This window comes from Rhizoctonia solani, chromosome 13, assembly GCF_016906535.1.
Source record: "Rhizoctonia solani chromosome 13, complete sequence".
Lineage (NCBI taxonomy): Eukaryota > Fungi > Basidiomycota > Agaricomycetes > Cantharellales > Ceratobasidiaceae > Rhizoctonia > Rhizoctonia solani.
In genome coordinates, this window is record NC_057382.1 from 316,563 (window position 1) to 335,994 (window position 19,432).

General features: G+C 47.1%; 6 protein-coding genes across 6 annotated transcripts; 3 read left to right on the top strand and 3 right to left on the bottom strand.

The window, feature by feature from the left end:
- Positions 1–2,316: 2,316 nt before the first annotated feature.
- RhiXN_06963 (F-box-like protein) lies at positions 2,317–3,096 on the bottom strand (the record flags this gene model as incomplete). The annotated part of the gene is made up of 1 exon (XM_043326779.1): positions 2,317–3,096. One exon carries the CDS (start codon positions 3,094–3,096, stop codon positions 2,317–2,319), a length of 780 nt encoding a protein of 259 aa, XP_043185251.1.
- Positions 3,097–3,896: 800 nt separating this feature from the next.
- RhiXN_06964 (glycoside hydrolase family 63 protein) lies at positions 3,897–7,868 on the top strand (the record flags this gene model as incomplete). Its single annotated transcript, XM_043326780.1, has 13 exons — positions 3,897–4,235; positions 4,289–5,682; positions 5,734–5,931; positions 6,090–6,146; positions 6,209–6,352; positions 6,405–6,474; positions 6,528–6,807; positions 6,858–6,972; positions 7,024–7,156; positions 7,204–7,502; positions 7,553–7,620; positions 7,678–7,709; positions 7,767–7,868. 13 exons carry the CDS (start codon positions 3,897–3,899, stop codon positions 7,866–7,868), a joined length of 3,231 nt encoding a protein of 1,076 aa, XP_043185252.1.
- Positions 7,869–9,051: 1,183 nt separating this feature from the next.
- Positions 9,052–10,123, top strand: RhiXN_06965 (HMG (high mobility group) box protein; the record flags this gene model as incomplete). Its single annotated transcript, XM_043326781.1, has 2 exons — positions 9,052–9,608; positions 9,664–10,123. 2 exons carry the CDS (start codon positions 9,052–9,054, stop codon positions 10,121–10,123), a joined length of 1,017 nt encoding a protein of 338 aa, XP_043185253.1.
- Positions 10,124–12,300: 2,177 nt separating this feature from the next.
- On the top strand, positions 12,301–13,547 carry RhiXN_06966 (uncharacterized protein; the record flags this gene model as incomplete). The annotated part of the gene is made up of 3 exons (XM_043326782.1): positions 12,301–12,857; positions 12,910–13,020; positions 13,073–13,547. 3 exons carry the CDS (start codon positions 12,301–12,303, stop codon positions 13,545–13,547), a joined length of 1,143 nt encoding a protein of 380 aa, XP_043185254.1.
- Positions 13,548–13,651: 104 nt separating this feature from the next.
- Positions 13,652–14,753, bottom strand: RhiXN_06967 (uncharacterized protein; the record flags this gene model as incomplete). The annotated part of the gene is made up of 4 exons (XM_043326783.1): positions 13,652–13,933; positions 13,984–14,113; positions 14,172–14,398; positions 14,448–14,753. The coding sequence occupies 4 exons, from the start codon at positions 14,751–14,753 to the stop codon at positions 13,652–13,654; spliced, it is 945 nt and encodes a 314-aa protein (XP_043185255.1).
- Positions 14,754–16,783: 2,030 nt separating this feature from the next.
- RhiXN_06968 (uncharacterized protein) lies at positions 16,784–18,551 on the bottom strand (the record flags this gene model as incomplete). Its single annotated transcript, XM_043326784.1, has 4 exons — positions 16,784–17,419; positions 17,468–17,807; positions 17,864–18,267; positions 18,321–18,551. 4 exons carry the CDS (start codon positions 18,549–18,551, stop codon positions 16,784–16,786), a joined length of 1,611 nt encoding a protein of 536 aa, XP_043185256.1.
- Between the last annotated feature and the right edge of the window lie 881 nt (positions 18,552–19,432).

A 19,432-nucleotide genomic window follows, 5' to 3' on the forward strand; every position in this document is an offset into this window, starting at 1 on the left:
CGTCGTTTACGTTCTAAAACTGCGGGATCAGCCAATTGTGCAAGTCGGCGAGAGATATGGCGCTCTTCCTGTATCAGTGTAATATAAACGGTGGTGTATCTACGATCAGCCGCCAAAGAGGAGCGTACCGTATCTTCTCTTTGTCGAATCTCGTGTCTATTTCATTGGTAAGCAAGGTCACCTTGGATTCCAAAGCCGCGAGTTCTTCTCTTGCAGATGACTATGTGTTAACTATTTACGTCATCATCCTGAAGATCTATGGAACGCTCCGCCCATACCATTCTAAAAAGCAATCAGTGCCTTCCGAGGACATAAAAGGTAAAGTATACGCACGCTCCTCTTGCACTGGGAAAACTCCAAAAGACTATTTTCCTCAACATAATAGACACTTTGCGTGTATGAATCATGAGGACTCACAATTCGAGCTACCTATCTTGTCCATTGAAACGAAGATTATCATCTACAAGCCCCTGAAGAACCTCTTTGACGCTTTGGGAGACTAAATTAGATCATGCGTTGTGAAGGGGAAGGATAATAGGGATCGAAATATATGCGCTTGTTATTAGTCCAGTAAGGCGTTAGGATAACAGAAAGCGCCTACCAATTCCTTTCATTTTCGGCGCGAGCTTTTCAAGTTCTTTGAGCTAACGTTTGGGTTGAGTGTAGCCGTTGCAGTTCAGATACGTATTGGGTCAAGCATAATGAAGTCAGAACACCATCAAAGAAGTGAAAGGTGGATAAAGAGCACAAGTAGCTCAAAGTTATAGAAAATCGATAGTGAGATACCTACTTGATAGAAGTCCCTAGTCTCGTGAAAAAGTTCAACTAGCTTGACGCGCTTTTCTTCGACAGAGAGACCACGAGGCGCCTATGGATGAGGTTTTAACTATATCAAGAGCTTGCAATGACAACTGAGATAACTTGCCATTTTGACAATTATATGAATGCCACCGAACCCGGCGATGAAACAAGAACAGAGGATGTAAGGATCAGTGGATTGATCACGTGGGTCTACAAAGCTTACCTTATCTACAATTTGCAACGCTACGAAAGGCAATCCTCCTGCCTAATCCGTTTGTCTTGTAGCTTCATCACAATGACTCGCACTAGCTACTGTGGAGCAGCCACTGTGTTTAAGGCACATAGAAGAGGCACATTAATTTAATATTTACCATCCAGTGTTATTCAGTAATTTAATGATATAATCGAGATAAGACATCATGGTATTAGTAGCTTTAAATCATTCTTTCAAGAGATGTAAGCTAATGGGCCTATTTTTGGCTAGCGGTTGACATCTAGGCGGTATAAATCTGCTTGGTTTGAAAGTATGCTGACTGGAGCCGTTCGTAGGAGGTTGGAAGATCATGTTGAAATCTGTGCATCGCCTCAAACCATTGAGCACAGAACAGTGCCTATTGTGGTGAAGATGGTATTAAATTTCGGGTTTCGAACAAAGTTTAAGCGTACCCAAACCTTACCTGGCACCCAATCGAGTTATGGTGGGCCGTACATACACCCGTTTGTTACCTAAAATGCATGGCCAGATCCTGATCAAGCAAATGATCATGAGCCGGCTAAATTTGATCCGGTGTGCAAAGTTAGCCTAAGGAGGATCACCATAGTCGTTCAGGCCTCCATCGCTGACACACAAAAAAAGTTTAATGAAGAATGCCTCAACGTCATCAAATTATGACTAAACAAAATTGTAATATATTGAATGTGTCAGGTTAAATACATCATCTTAGAGGGGTCGTAAAGGTGTAAAATTGTGTCTGAGGAGAGTCACTAATTCTGCACTGACATTACCATGGACAAGCCACTGTCTTGTCCTATCCATGTCCAATAGCGTCTGCTCAGAAAATCTCTGAGCATATAAGCTGGCTCCAACTATCCCAATATCTCTCATCGACGGAATAGAAAGTAGCGTTCGAAAGCCGGGCTCAATATCTTCTATTTGAGCGACACATTCGAAAATATCAATAGCATGCAAGTGAGGGAATAAATCAGCTGCTTCTTCCATTCCTACGAAAGCGTAGTTCCCGAGATAATGACCGTATATTCTAAGCATCTTTAACTTTGAAAGGTTCCTTGCCACAAAGGGAAGCGGTAGCCAATCTCCCGAAAGACACAATGAAGTTATGGAATGTCGTTCAAAGAAAGAGTTGAGGGCAATTCTGACCGGACTTATGTATGCATCTACTAAGTACGACGCTAACCACAGATTAAGATCCGATGCAGTCTTAATCGGTAAACCGAAAAACCAGGCGATGAACCTCGGGTGCATGTATATTTGAACATAGCTAAGCTCGGGAAGTTCTATGGTTGCTGGCCAGGATAGACAGTATAATCGCGGAGCTCGAATCGCGAGAATTTAATGGATCGTAGACCCTTGTTGCCTTCTAATAGCTGAGCAAGTCGTAGAGAGGTAGGGTAGCCGTTCATGGGAATCTCTATCAACTGCAATTCTACAAGGTTCCGGCACGATAAATACGCCATATTCCAATCAAGGGAAACGCTATCCAAGTAAAGATACCTCAATGATGAAAGTATACGATCAAGAGATTCTCGCGGGAGGAAATCAGAGTCTGCATAAAGTAGCTTGTCACCCGACGTTGCGTAGAGGGCTAGCTCGTGTAGTGTGTTAGAGGCACCTAAAGCATCCAAAGTCCCAAGTATTTCTTTGGCTAACCCAAAACGCCAAAATGCGATGGCAAGAGACCTTAGCCGGGGCGCGCTAGAGTGAATTAGAGTAGAAAGTTCTACGTTCATGGCGGGAAGTGGGCACTCAAAGTCCATCCTCCCGATGCGCAAATGGAGTGGTGCATTACGGGAACGTTCAAGGCAAAGGTGTATATGCCGTAGTTCGCTCAGGGATTGTCCTTGCCGCATAAAGTCAACTGAAGTCCAGAGTGTTGGCGTAGAGTTGACCGCCTGTCTCCAAGCAGTGCACACGCTCGAAAGTTTTATCGCATAGTGAGCAAAGCTTTGAAATGGATAGTTGTGCGCAGTGAGTGAAGTGGCAAATGTGATGAAGATTTTTGATAATAGCTCTGGTGGCAATTTGTTGATGGGTGAAGAGAATTTTTCGTCGGGCATCGATGCGACAATAAGAGCTGCGTTGTAACCTCAATTTTTGGATGAAATTAAGTGATTGCGATTGGTAAGTGTGGGAAAGGGCTTACTGAAAGGTGGCTGTACGAATCCTATATAGGACCGTTACCGGCTGATCGTGTCGACGTGGAACGCATCGGGCGTATTTTTCGGTCTTCACGCTCGTGATTTACGTATCATTTGTGCATAGTTTTGTCTCACAACCAAGCACCTGCACCAGTGGCGATGTTGAGCCTGTGCAGGCATTGATTTAATATGCTCCGAAGAGTCACGTTCGCCTACACGGCATGCGAGTTGAGGTCATGGACGAATCCAAGGAGCAGCACATGATAAAATGTCAACCTAGAAGTTGATCGAGCAATACCTGCGGGTATTTTCACAATAACCGTCCGGCGACTTTGTTCCGGACCCCACAAAAACTCTTACGCGCGTGTGCAAACTATCCTACTTGTATGCGCCAGAGAAATAACGGTGTGTAAGATGGGATGTTTCTGAGGCCATCAGGTAGTGTCGTGGACACCCCCGGAATTATCCAACCCGCGAAGATCGAGACTCTTGCATATCACGTGATCGTAATCGGATCGAGACGCGTCATATCAGACCGTGAGAATCTGGATTTGGGCGATCCTGAATCACGCTTGGCCGGGGTTCATTAGCAGCTCGCTCCTAGGGCAAGTTTTTATTCTCTCCTACGACCAGCAACAAGACTTGATCTCGGGTGTATTCAAACTTTTAGTTGCCACTACTCCAATCGTTGCCGCTATTTAGTTTCGCGCGGTCTCACGATGTCGACGGCCAAGGAGATTCGCAACAAGATATTCAGCCAGGCCGCTGGGGGAGCAGAGGGCGCCGCTGCTCCTACTACTGATCAAGGGCTAACTATTGATATTCCCAAACCTATCTCTGCACCCGCTGCACCAGTTCCCTTGCCCAAGACCAATAAGCCCAAGGTCGAAGAGGAGGTCGAGAGTGAGCCCCAAGGAGATACGCGCTCTTACCGCCAGAAGGTTCTCGATGCTCTCGGAACTTCCTATACCAGTGTTGAGAACTATCGTCTGGAGCAAGATGGGCGCAAGGAGCGTCATTGGAAACGTTGGGGACCGTATCTTGCCGAAAGGCAGTGGGTTCGTAAATTCCATCAATTCAAGAATGCTTAGACTAATTAATTTTAATCCAGGCCACTGTTCGTGAGGATTATTCTGGGAATGGAGATGCTTGGGCCAACTTTCCTCACTCTGCCGCTCGTTCTCGCGCCTACCGTTGGGGCGAAGATGGAATAGGCGGTGTCTCTGACAACCACCAGCGCTTGTGCTTTGCCCTTGCCCTCTGGAATGGTGAAGACCCCTTCCTCAAAGAACGCTTGTTTGGTGTGACCGGTCCTGAGGGAAACCATGGTGAAGACTGCAAGGAGCTTTACTACTATTTGGATTCTACGCCAACGCATTCTTACATGAAGTTCCTGTACAAATATCCTCAACGCCGATTCCCATACGAAGAGCTCGTCCGCGAGAGCGTCAGCCGCGGTCGCGATGTCCCCGAGTTCGAGATTCATCATACTGAGGCGTTCGAGGATGATCGATACTGGGACGTATTCATCGAGTACGCTAAAGATGCAGACGACCCTGAAGCTATGTCTATCCGTATCACGGCTTACAATCGCGGGCCAGAGCCGGCTGACCTGCATATCATTCCTCAACTTTGGTTCCCTAATACCTGGTCCTGGACTCATAATCCTCCTCCACGCCCACAACTGAAGCTCATCGCTCCAGGTACTGTTCAAGTAACCAACGAGAAACTTTCAACCCCCCCGTACATGTATTGCATCCCTTCTCCTCCCCCAGTTGGTCCTATTGCAGAGGGCGAAGATGTTGTCGAGGTCGAAGGTGATGGAGTTACTCCAAACATGCTTTTTACCGAGAACGATACAAACTACGAGCGTCTGTATGGAGGCAAGAACTCCAGCCCATATGTTAAGGATGCATTCCACGACCATATCGTCCCCGAGCATCGCCCCCTTATCGACGACGACACTGGCACTGAGAAGAGAGAAACCGAGATCCTTGCGGAAAAGGGCAAGACAGAGGAAGCGATCAGAAAGTCACCGGTCACGCCCACTGTACGAGCACCTCCTCGCCCCTGGGATGAGCAAAGGGGTGATCGGCCATTTGTTAACCCGAAAAATGAGGGTACTAAATGCGGGGCGCAATACGTTTTCAAGGCGGTCCCTCCCCGTGGAGGTTGTGCCGTAGTTCGTCTCAAACTTACCCCTCACACCCCAAACAAGGATCCGTCGATATGGGATGAAGAGTTATTTGACGACACTATAGACGAGCGTCGCCAGGATGCAGATGAATTCTACGCCCGGCTTTCCACTGGGTCCGGAGGTGTCACAGATGATTTGAGGGCGATTATGCGTCAAGCTTTGGCAGGAATGATGTGGAGCAAGCAGTTCTACCAGTTTATTCACAAGGAATGGATGGAAGGTGACCCCGCTCAGCCTCCTCCACCTCCGGAACGCAAGTGGGTCAGGAATAGGGAGTGGAGACACTTGCATATTGCCGATGTTCTTTCGTGAGTCGAATAATTTGTGCGTCATTATTCCGTACTAAACTGTGACCCCAGAATGCCTGATAAGTGGGAATACCCCTTCTTTGCCGCGTGGGACACTGCTTTCCATTGTATCCCATTGGCGATGGTAGACCCAGCATTCGCGAAGAAGCAGCTTGATTTGCTTACTCGAGAGTGGTATATGAAACCTGATGGTGCATTACCTGCCTACGAATGGAACTTTTCCGATGTAAACCCTCCGGTACACGCTTGGTAAGTACCAAATATGGTTCTAAAAATCATTATATGCGATCCAGTCATATTATTACGCTCCCCTATACCCATCCCCTTGACCTCTGGCCTGTGATATCCGGGGAACCCTCCACTTTCGCCTAACTTTATCTCCGCTTTTGAACTCAATTACCCCACAGGGCAACTTTCCGTGTCTTCAAGATCGAGCGAAAACTGACAGGAAACGAGGACGTCCCGTTCCTCGAACGAGTCTTCCAGAAGCTCTTACTCAATTTCACGTGGTGGGTAAATCGCAAAGATGCGGGGGACACAACGTGTTTGAAGGAGGATTTTTGGGGCTCGATAACATTGGTGCTTTCAACCGGAGTGAACCCCTGCCGACCGGAGGTGTACTCCGTCAAGCAGACGGAACAGCCTGGATGGCTTTCTATTGTTTGAACATGTCAGTCTTCACATCATCTTCATATTTACATGACTAACATACACCGCATTAGGCTGAATATGGCACTTGAGCTTGCCAAGCATAATAGCGTGTACGAGGATATTGCAAGCAAGTTCTTCGAGGTAATCCCCCAATCCAGGGTATATGTGCGTCATAGCTGACATAACCTGATTAGCATTTCATCTTTATCGCCGATGCCATGACTTACCGCCAAGGTGATAACGAATTATCCCTTTGGAACGAGGAGGAGGGCTTCTACTTTGATGCCATTCAATGGGGCGAATCTCACTCTCAACAAATGCCCATCCGTTCACTTGTCGGATTGATTCCGTTGTACGCAACGCTCGTCTTGGAACCAAGTGTGATCAATAGGTTCCCTGGGTTCAAGAAACGTATGGAATGGTTTATTGACAATCGACCGGAGATTTCAGCACGTAACATGGCAAACATGAAAGGTAATTAGCTAACGGACTTTGAAGATAACTGGTTACTGAATTACGAATAGCTCGCGGAAGGGGTGAGCGTAGGCTCTTGGCGCTCACGAACAAGGACCGTCTGGTGAGAATTCTAGAGAAGATGCTTGATGAGTCCGAGTTCTTCAGCGACTACGGAATTCGATCGTGCGTAGCTCTCTATGCTTCTTGTCCTTATTGATATTGATCGGACGGCAGGATGTCGCTTTACCACAAGGACCACCCATGGTCGATCAACGTGAAGGGCCAAGATTTCGGTGTTGAATACTGGCCTGGTGATTCCAGATCTGGTATGTTCGGTGGTAACTCCAACTGGCGTGGCCCTATTTGGGTAAGTCCAATGATCTATCTCTGATGCTTTGTTGACATCTATGTCAGCTTGCTGTAAACTTCCTGCTGGTCGAGTCCCTTCAACGATTCCACCAATACTACGGGAACGATCTCCAGGTTGAATGCCCTACCGGAAGTGGCGATTATATGGATCTGGCCAAGGTCGCCGACGAAATTCAGCATCGGCTCATTCATATCTTTGGAAGAGATATGGAGGGTCGTCGCGCGACCAACGGCGGAGACGAGAAACTCGATCGCGACCCTCACTTCCGCGATTATGTTCTCTTCCACGAGTTCTTCCATGGTGATGATGGTCGTGGGTTAGGAGCGTCTCATCAGACAGGATGGTATGTTATCCAGGCTCACCTAGTTTCCAAGATTAATAACGTGTTCTCAGGACCGGACTGGTCGCGTTTTCTATTATGCAAAGTGGTTTGTCCTGCAGATTACCTCGCACTCCAAAGAGTGAGCCTGAGCAATTTTTGCTTAAACTTGAGGTGTACTAATCTTGATTTATCACAGCACCTCGCAGCGTGGCACGCCACTACTTCGATGTTCGTCGATTACATTACTTACTTATTACACCCGCTTAACTTTGATATTTATTTCAGGAACATATCGATACCGTCTCTGAAGCAGGTGATGCCCCCTTCTCCGCTTACAGCGCTATCGACCGCAACACGTTTGGCGACGTTTCTCCCGATGCGCTCTAGTTGTAACTTCCCTTGGGTTCAAAGTCGATGAAATTATGAATGGATTGAAGTACAAATGTTGGGTCGGTTAGATTGTCATTGATAGATGTTATCCTTTTGTGATCCTATTAGTTTGTACGCAATGTGTGTTTGTGTGTGCCTGTAGCCATTGTATTTGAAAATAGCCAACCTTTCGGCCCAACCAATGTGAGTAATAGGCATCGATGAGAGTGCAAGTGCTTATGATACACGCATATGGCCATCTATCGTCAAAGGATAATCTGAGTTAGTTCGGCCAGCATTGTGTGTTTACTTGCAGCGGTTTGCAAAAGTTCTTGTCCAAGTTGGTTTTAAGTGCTGACGAACGGAGTTTGGATGGGTTGGTCTAACAGAAAAACTTGCATTCCCCATTGTTTGCCATAATAATGTATGTTTCAGAAAGCTGGAACTTTTGCGAACCTAATGGTATCTATAAAGTAATGAAATTCGAGGGTTTGAGCTTGGCCGCTTTCAAGTCCCCATTCCTCCCTCCTCCCGATACCTGCCAGTATGGAAACATTTATGAATGATCTCCGATTCCACTCGCTTACTTTACATAGTTTCGGGTATTCTTCTACTCATGTTTTAATAATAAAAAACGTTATAGCTTTGATTAGCGAGGGGACATGATCGACTCTACGAGGCCCCGAAAATCTCGGGAGCGCTCCGGGAGTCGCTATTATCGGTGAGCACTCGGGAGCATTGGGTATGAGGCTCTGAAGTGCTCGTGTAAGGTTCCCAAGTGCTCGCCAAGCAATCTGGGTCCGTCGGATGCTAACGAGGAGGTTGCCAAAACCTGGGCACTTCAGAGTGCTCCAGGGTTTTTGGGGCCCCTGTAAATGACATTTAACATATTATGAACGGGCCGGAGGGCAGCGGTATGCTTACCTCAGTAGACAAAGTGACTTCTGAGTGGCAAAGGACTTTCGCAAACTGCTGTAGTGTTGACAGCGGTCCCAGCCACCCATTCTAACCGAGTACTACGACCTAGTCCGATTGGACTACAAAGTCCTTTTGCCACCGACTTTATTGAGGTCGGCCCTACATGCACATGGGTTATTGTGCTCTATGTTGTTACGGGGCTTTGATGTTTACCTTGATTTCAAGTCCTCGAGTCTACAAATAAGCAGTTTTCAATCTAATACTTCGCTACAACCACCCCATGATGCCTGCCTCGCACACCAACCACTCCAAAAATTCCGACAACAAGCCTCCTTTCACTGTCGATACAATCAAGCAGTATGGGCCATTCATGGCACTGGATCCCGCATTACAGGCTAAAATCTGCGAGTTACTTGCCAATAAAGAAGTCAACAAAAAGGGAAAAATCAAACGACCTCTGAGCGGTTATCTGCTCTATATACAGGAAAAGTCTCTCACAATAGCAAACCAGTGCAGCGGCAACGAAACTGGGCATTCTGTCCAAACAAAAGCAGCGCTAGCAAGAGGTTGGCACGACCTCAAAGAGGAGAAGATAAAATACAAGCTACTGGCTCGTCAAGCTCGTCGGGCGCGCCAGGAGGAATTTCCTGGATATAAACACTCACCTATGGATGATCGCAAGTGGAAAGGTATCAACGAAGAGGGGCGGAAGAAGTGGTTCTTAGAGTCTCTCGTGTCAGCCATCACAAAAGCGCTAAATCCTGGTGCCGGTTCTCCCTATCTAGACATCAATCAATGGATTTGTGATCCTTCAAATCACAAGTATGTCAGCCCCCAGATGTAAGTACCAGCTATCCACTGGGTACATTACGAACTGATGGAGATTTGCTGTTAGCTTGAGTGAGGCCCTGGGTGGCCCCCAGACCATGCACGAATATGGATTTAGGATTCGCTCGGAGACAACAGTCTGCCCTCAACAACTTGTTCTCACACCAAATTCTCGGCCTCTTTCAGCTATGGCAACACCAGCTCCTAGTCCTAACCTAATTTTTCTCTCTTCTTCTGAACGATTTCCCGACTTTGTCGATGAGATCAATGAAATTTGGCGGGACAACAACGATACGAAAGGGGATCGCTTGTACCCTGATCCGGCTCGAGTATATGAGGTATACATGACCTCGGGATATGAAGCTATGATGGATTACGTTACCTCGTTTCGACCATCGACACAGGACGAGTCAGAGCCTTCTTACGACTACACGGAGCTGATACACGAATACATGAATCCCATTGCGTACGAGGATGACAATGAGTTTGGGGATAAAGATGACACTATACCCCTCAATTCATTCTAAGTTGGCAACTTATGAACTTAGCTTTCCTTGTCTTAATTATCCCTCATGAATGCCTCTTGAGTCTCGTATTCAATATCCGTCGCGTACTCATAGCACTAATCACAAGTATTTTTGAATAATTGGTTGATGTACTTCAGTGCGAACTTACTGGACGGCTGGTCCAATTGAATAAAGTGAGACTACCACATACAAATACTGTAGTGTATGTAGAACCAGCTCGTGCATCTACGTAAGCTCTGAGTCACAGCATTACTCTCATCATATACTTAACCTATGCTTCAGTCGCTATATGTATGCTATGTGAGTTTTGTACGTGGTGCAGGAGGGGGAGCCCGTGGCCACCCGCAGATGGCCCAGGGGTGTTGGCCAGGCCACCCAAGACTACGACCGTCCGAATCGGAGGCTTGGGGTGGCAGAGAACCGTACATAGATGGATGTGTAAGGAACGGAAATATAATAAGATGGGTAATAAGTAATAATAATGATAAACTTTAAAAATGCGGTAAAAATTAAGGGATGGCGGGTGGGTGCTAAAAAAGGCGAGGATAGTCTAAATCCTCAGGCTCAGTACACCACTCCAAGATCACAGTATGGAATGGTGTCTGGTCGACTCGCGTGACCACGACCTCCTCCCTCGTCCGCGCGCTGCGGCTCACATGCCCACGATTATAGAATGTGCACCTTGGGTAATATTTATCCCGATGTGATCTAGTTGCAACTTCCCTTGGGTTTGAAATTGTTGAAGTTATGATTAGACTGAAGTATAAATGCCAGGTGGGTTAGATGGTCGTTGGTAGGGGGTTTTCTTTTTGTGGACCTATTATTTGTTATAAAGACTGTATCTCCACACGACTGCAGCCATTTTATTTGAGGTTGGTCGGTGGACACTGAGATGTAGGATCGTAAAGCTGGTGGCTGACGGAAGCCGGAGGATGGAACGATGCTCCGGGTACCCCCCAATTCTTCACCACTCCGACTAGCATAACCAGCATTGAACATTGCATCGCCAGATTCTCTGTAGCTCTCCGGTAGTGAGTGATGCTCCCATGGCTCCCATGGCTCTCTGGGCCTTTCGAGGCCTCAGATACTTTCCTGGTGTTGTCGAGTAGATGTGTTTAAGATATTTGGACACACTCCCTAGTTGTGGGATGTTGTCCTGCGGCCTGCCTGGGACACAGTGCATAACCCACTAAGATTATCGATCATTATATGTTACAACTACACCTATTGTTCGTGGCAAGTAAACTACGACGCCTCTATGGGGCCCCAAAAAACTCCGGAGTACTCACTCGCTCGTAAAAGTGAGCGAGTACTTCGGAGCATCAGGTATAGTATTCCGAAGCACTTGTGGGACGCTTGCGGAAGACTCTGGATTCAGCTGGATCTAAACGATCAAGTCTCCAAATTCCGATAAATATGGAGCACTCCGAGGTTTTGGAGGTCCCCCGCAGAGGCGAGGATGCTCCAGATGCACAATAGGAGCGGAGTCTCACAGTCACGTGGATCGCCCAGACGCTATTCCCCTCTACCACTATGGAATCTCACATTTTCAGCACCCACCCGCCATCTCTATAGTACATAAAGTGAACTTTGCGTCACGGATCTCTACCACCCCAAGCCTTTGATCCAGACGGTCACACTCTTACGTGGCCCGGCCAACACTCCCGGGCCGCCTTTGGCGTCCCCAAGCTCTCCCACTCGCACCGCATTCAGACCCGTCGGTGTATGTCACAAGTTACTACGTATACATGCTCCCAGTATACAATCATACAAGATGGGAGCTTAGGTTAGCGTTACGTTATATACCGAACGAATGCCAGACTTTGCATGGCTGAGTTCAACTCCAAAATGGTTGCAGTCGCCGCTCGAACGACTTTGGCCTATCTTTTCTACCACTTTATGCAATAAAGTAATTGAAATTGAACCAAAGTTACAGCTTGGTACTTTTGCATGGTGCTATATCGGCCTTGATCTCCTTTTCTAATTGAGCGTTATTTGGTCCAGCTTAACTGGACCACAAAGTCATTTTGCCGGTAACTTTGTTGGTATCGGGCCTTTATGCGCAGATCCATTATACTGCATGTCATTGTGGTGATTTGATATTCACTTTAGATTTGAGTGCTCGCGCCTGTATATAACTGGTTCTTAACCCAATATCTCACTACGTCCATCTTGCAATGTCTGGCTCGCGTACTAGTTCCACCAATCGCTCTTACAACAAGATCCCTTTCACTGTTGAAACAATCAAACAGTATGAGCCATTCATGGCACTGAATCCCTCGGTGAAGGCTAAGATCTGCGAGCTGCTCGCCAGTGGTGTGGTCAATGAAAAAGGAAACATTAAGCAACCCCTGAACTCCTATTTATTGTCTCGCCAGAAGCTCGCTTCCAAGCCGAAGGAACAGCGTAGCAATCGTTGTGACGAGCCATCCGAACAAACTTCGGCAACAGCCTCAGAAGAGCGGAACGACTTTGAGGAGAGAATGGCCGAATACAAACTACAGGCCAACCAAGGTCGTCAAGCACATTGTCGGAATTTTCCAGGATATAAATTCATGCCCATCTTGAATCGTAAATGGAAAGTTATCAACGAAGAAGGTCGGAAGAAGTGGTTCTTGGATTGCCTCGCATTCGTTAGCAAAAACATGCTAAAACCCGATGCTAGACCCTGCAGTCTGGACATTAACGAATGGATTCGCGACCCTTCAAACCATAAGTATATTTCCCCACAGGAGTAAATGATGATTCTTTGTTGCATACATTACAAGCTTACAGTACTTTGCTAGCTTGCGTGACTTTCTGGTTGGTTCCAGGAGAGCTCATGGATCTGAACCAAAAGTTCGCTCGGATTGGGATAACCTTCTTCACAACATAGCTCAACTACCTACTATTCACAGGTAAGCATCTCAAAGCAGGCTTATATACCCCACGCCAAACTGTTTAATCCAGCCCTGCACAATCGCCAGACCATGCTAGTCCCCATGAACAACCGACCACCGCTACATTGTCCGGGCCGGCGACAACATCATCTCTACAACAGCATGCGCTACCGCCAGTGACCCACTCTCATTCAACTCTGGCAACTCTGGCTCATAATCCTGTCGTGGATCTTCCCTCTTCTTCTGAAACATTGGCACTTGAACTTACCAACGAGATCAATGAAATTTGGCGGGACAATGATGACACAGAAGGCGATCATTTGCAATTTCATCCCAATCCGGCTCGAGTATATGAGGAGTACATGACCTCGGGATATGAAGCCATGATGGATTACATTACCTCGTTTCGACCATCGACACAGGACGAGTCAGAGCCTTCTTACGACTACACGGAGCTGATACACGAATACATGAATCCCATTGCATACGAGGACGACAATGAGTTTGGAGACGAAGATGATACTGTACCACTCAACCCATTCTAAGTTGACATATTATTGGTTTAATCTTTTTTTTTTGTTTAAATCATGTAGTTATTCGTAGAAAAAATGAGTCTCATAAATAGAAAAAATAGAACCACCTCATCATATCAAGCCATTCTAGACCTATCAACCTCATGCAATGGCAAGTTGTCCTCATCAGTGACTTTTGCTAATCGTTTATCACGTAAAGTCTCATCTTTTTCGTGATCCCCCCACTTGCCCGTCTTGAATCTCTCACGAACGTTGGTACCCAATAAAACGCTGACACATATCCATTCGGGGATGAGGTGAATTATATAGAAAGAAGCCCTCGCAGATGCAGAAAGAGGGTCAAATACGTCGATGGTACGGATACCAAGGACGCAGAGGCGGTAGGTTGGAACTGGCAACTGGGTTTACATGTTATTTTTGCGTTGTTATAAAAGGTTAGGCCACGTACCAAGAGTACGGTCAATGCCGCCAGCTCGAGGCAACGTATACGATCGATCTCCTTGACTATTAATGCAGCCAGAATGCAAGCAAGGATAGTGACCAACTGAAGAGCAAGGGCGACACCGGCGCTGACATTTCTGCAAAACGAGGGCAATTTTAGTAAAACGACATCATCCAATCGTTTTTTAAACTCACAAATAATACAAATTTCTGTCGGCACTTTCCTGGTCAAATCGCGCTGAACTGTATGCGCTACTTGCTACCATTCCTGGGATGGTTGATGCCAGGAAAACCAGTTCGAATACGTAACAATGATAACGGTAACTCTTCCTTGCAGCACGGCGATCTTTTGATGCGCCGTTCTCAGGAAGAGTTGTATTAACAAGAAGACAGCGGAGGAGGCTTATCGCGTCATTGGATATCTACTTATTACATGGATTAATGAGCTTCAAAAACGCACAGTTGACTCACTCCGATGAAACCAAGCCCAACCGTTGCTTGCATGTATTCCATCAGCCTTCCTGATCCTCGTTTCTCTGGGTAGGCCGCTTGGACAACACGTATAATGCACCATGCTATACGTTCAACTGCAAAAATTACGGTCGAAATTTGGATGGTATTCCATGCGCGTGGTTTGCGAAAGAAGAAATTGTAGATGATGCCGGGTAGTAGGAATGCATAAGCTATAGTGAATATAATCGATGGAGCTAAATCTTCCGTAGTGGGTATACCACCAACAGGGCGAGATACCCATGCTGTCTGCACTTGAGCTGACATGTTCGAGAATACGAATGATTTGGTTGTGATCAGAGGTTGGTCAGGTACCTCTTTTTATGCACGAATGATACCAGCCGAGTTACTCGGGGAGGATTTCTGAAAGCAGAAACGCAGCCAATTCTCTTAATTCACGTAAGGGAGGCACGCAATCCTTGGCAAAAGACGCAGTGACTTCAGAGCCCAGCAATGGCCCTATTTGAAATACCGAGAAAACCGGTCACAGCCTAGTAGACATTAGAACACCCACTCCTGGGTCTGGGGGACTGAAAAATTGGCGACCGATCCTCATACGGTTACGGTGGCTTGGCATATCCACTTCATCCCTGATACACAAGTCCTCGCATACTAGTACAACCTTGTTGTGCACCGCTAATCGGTGGCGGACCTAACCGCATGGATTCCAGAACTTGAGGACCATCTGCAAGAGCCATAGCGCCCTATCATACCACCATTTTTTTTGTTTATATGCAAGCTCACTTAAATTCTCCCATTTTTATACGATACGCTCTTGTCACTGATAGTTATCGCTCTACCTGGGCGGTATGCGTTGAAAGCATTCGAATGATGGAATTTGATTTAAAATGGTCATGTAGTAATATTAGGGTCACTGTACAAGTTGTAATCTTTGGCAGGATATCACCCCCTAAGTAACATTCGTCAGGCCTATGCGGTCATTGATCAGATGGAGAACAACCTTGTTGATTAGATCGCTGAGCCCGCAACTGTGTATCCCTGGCCATTGGGATCGTTAATTGTTGTATAGCTTCCTTGATGGGTACAGGATTTGTAAGCAGGATCCTGAGTGCTACAGAACCGTGAGGATTGGAAGAGTTCGCGTGTGACCCTGATTGGCCGTAAATTGACAGCGTTTTGACAGGTGGCAGTGAGAGAAGGGTGTAAACTTATATGATAGTCCTGGGGGCACCACTGAACCAACGGAAAGATGCGCATGAACGGCCTGCTAGAGTATTCAAGTTACCGATATTTTCCAGCAAATAAGGCTCAAGGGACGTGAGTACCAACAAGAAACACTGCGGATGATATACGTAAATACTAAAAACCGCGACGAGAGTAAGAATGGAACAAGTAAATAACGAAAAAGCAAAATACGCTTATTAACGCGATCGCGACTCGTTTGATCTGGGACAAATCGCATGATGAAAATTCCCAGGTGAGAACATCGACCTCAGGAAAATGAGCGAATGGATTCATAGAGACCAGACAAATCAGAACAAATTCGGGAGAGGATATCCGGAATGTGAGAGTTTCGAGGAGAGGGGATGTAGCGACTGTAGAAGCAGGACCTATGACATAGAATCGATCTCAATGACGCCGGGAAAAGCACCCGGTGTAATGATTAAAACCAAGGGAAGAATGGCGGCGCCTAGCGGTACGATCTCATGTACGTGGCTACATCGCAGTCCAAATCGAAGATGGAAGCACCCTACCGGATCAAATACGATGCTCTCAACCCATCTGACCTCGCTCTCGATCAGAGTCCGCGCTCAACCGAGCTATAAACACCCAACGATGGCGGGGTTCTCGGACCGGCCCTGTACGAGCTCAGAATATGAAGTTAAGTGTCCCACATTACTACTCTCGGCCATGACGGAGAACTTGAGAACAGTGTGGAGGCTAGGCTTTAGGTACCGATGCAGCTCACCTCGGGAGTTTATCTGACTTTTCGTTCTCGGTCCCAGATCGCAAGAGCGCTCAGTTGGCGGACTCAGTGGAAATGGCATAGCATCGGACGATGAATTAAGAATCAAGCATGTTTTTCTTCTTGAGTAACCGATATATTTTTTGGATGGTCCCAAATCAAAAGCTCAGAACCACATGTCCGCTAAGAAAAGCCGAAAAGTCTACACAGAGCTCGCTTCACTTGAACCGATCGCTCGATGTTTATCCGGTAACTACATAATTGGTGTGCGATTCGAAAGCATTGTCCATTACGATAGCATCCAAGAGAATAACTGATAATGAATAAATCCCAGGGCCAAATGAGATCATCGACAACCAGTACTTAGCAATTAATATTCAAGCATGACTAAATCCGACCCTCCCCGTGTGCCACCCAATAACATCCCCTCTCCTTCATGAAATGCAAACAGCGGTCCAGGACGGCCTTGAATCATGGCCAAATCTCCGTAATCCCCTAGATCGAGCAAGGCCCTGTCAAGAGGCGCCTGGTGTGACATCGATGGGTCGTAGCTATTCGCAAACCTTCGCCCAAGCGCGATCCCCAATGGTTGGAAACTACTTCCTGTGGTGATCCAGACGGAACGATAGCAACCCCCATTGACGGTACCCATTGAGAATGCTCCTAATGCGGGTGAGAGCAGATAAAAGAAGGAACGGCGATGCGTTAGACCATAGCTGCCGGGCTCAGAGCCTTCTGCTTCCAAATAAGGGACGCGAAGATCGTAATGGGTTATCTCTTCACCACTATTGCTAAACGCCAGAATCGGCACGCGCATATGACCCGAATTCGTTATACTGGACGACCGAAATTGATTCAAAAGACCAAAAAAGGTTTCGGTAGGCAAGTGTGTCCAGTATTTACGCTCCATTACAGTGGTCGAAGGTGCTACAGGTTTATGAATGGCAATAAAACTGTCAGAGTAAATCAAAAGCTGATCGCATGGCAGAAATTGAAGCGTTATTGTCTGAATTGGCCGTGAGCTTGGTAATAACGCGAGTTGGTCGCGGCTTACCCTTCTGGATGAGCGATGTGGCCCCTGAAATTCTGAACGAGCCGGCGCTTCATTCCCTTGCGGCCGGTGCATAAAAACTTGAAATATATGCGCAGCATCAACTACGGCACAATAGCGCTCGCCAATAGCAATACCCATCACTTCTGAGGCAGGATTACGTAGATCCAAAGCAATTGAATGGATAAAATCCGAACTATCCAATAAAAGACCCCCTTGCGTGCGTGACTGAGCTTGGAGCAGATCTTCCGCCAACGCTGACGACCCCGCATCGATAGCTTGAACAAAATTAGAATAGGCCACCGGGAGGATGACCAAGAAACAAACCTCGGCGCGCCGTCCTCTGTGACACACCCGGCCCACATGACCGACACGCACCCATTGGACACCCCCACACACAACTTGGCGATCTGCACCGTCAATGACAGAACCCTGATCCACTTGAGACCATGTTTGTAATTTTCTCCAAAAGGCGCGCATACGTATACGCCTCCCAAGTCAGAGGCAACCGCAACCCACGAGTCCATCGAAGCCATGGCCGTCAGAAACTCGTTGTTTGGCATGGCGAGGCGACGGGATGTTCGGGGCCTGATAGGAACGTCGGGTTGTGCTTTGGGAGACCAACGACGGGATAGTTCAAATTGCTTGCGAACCTCGTTTTCGAGCTCTTGAGCAGACATGGTCCCAGCTGCCTGAGAAACACGCTCGGACACCGGGTACGTCGGTTGTAAAATAAAGTTTAACCAAATAGTTCGATCTTCGGTGAGGTACTTGAGCCATTTGTTACACTCGATGGGTAACAACTCTAATGAGTCAACCCGTTCCTTTGCACAAGGGGGACGTGACTCAAACTCACGCGACGGATGACTAGAATATCCGCGACTCCCAAATAGGCAATGACCATAACCATTACGTCCTCGGGAAGCGGCCCAACCGCATGGACTTGTTGTCCCGAGCTTGGTGCTTTGAGGTGGCGAGACGTAGATGTTAAACTTGAGGCTGTATATTTTCGTGGCTGAGGGTCCCGAAAAGGCTCTGCAAGCCCCCGATAACTCGCGAGCCCGAACGGTGCATCTCGGTGCAACATCCTGCCAAGGACATTAAAAAAAAGGGAGAATGCTTTTATACTGCGGTCGGTGTAGAGACGCGAGGCACATACACCGCAATAGGGTACTTACCGGACGACCGAGCCGAAGTAATCCCTTGGCTACAACCCGGTTCCCTTCTTGTATTCCGAGCTATATACTAGGGTTCCCCAAGACTGCTGATATGACTACGATAGGCAGAGCATTACGATTTCGCTAGTGGCTTGGTTTTAATGACGTATATTTACCAACAGGAAAACTACTTTCTCTCTCTCTCGTATGGGATCAAAATACGGGCTGTGAAGATGACGTCGGAGAGTGGGTCGGGGTCGGGGTCGGCCTATAACGCACTCCGATCACGTGAACCTTGTGAATTCAAACACTCGTAAACTCGAGTTGCGTTTCAGACTCGACTCCCCTCTTCTTTGTTGTACAGTACATTCGCATGACATTTGGACAAAAGAGAGTGAGAGACCCATTACTCCACCCAACCTTGTTCAGGGCATCAGCACACCTTCCCAGACTATAAATGTCCAACAATCTCCTTCTCCACATTCGAGTCACTTGATAGAATAATGAGAAGAGCCGGGTCACCGACGAATAGGAGGAATGGGCGGCAAAAAAATTACCCCCGTTCTCCCCCCGCTCAGCCATTCTAACCCCCCATCAAACGTATAGAAGTAAGACTCTTGTGATTTGTGAGTTTGTTGAAGAGCGAGATTGGCTTTATGCGCCCCCACCCCATGTGACTCACCTTGTCACATCATGTCACACCTATAATTAGTAATCCCACCGGGTTTTTTATATATTCGTAAATTGGGTTTGCGCAGTTGGTTTGTGGTAGCGTACAGCCTAGACGCAGGTGTTATTTATGTTAAAATGT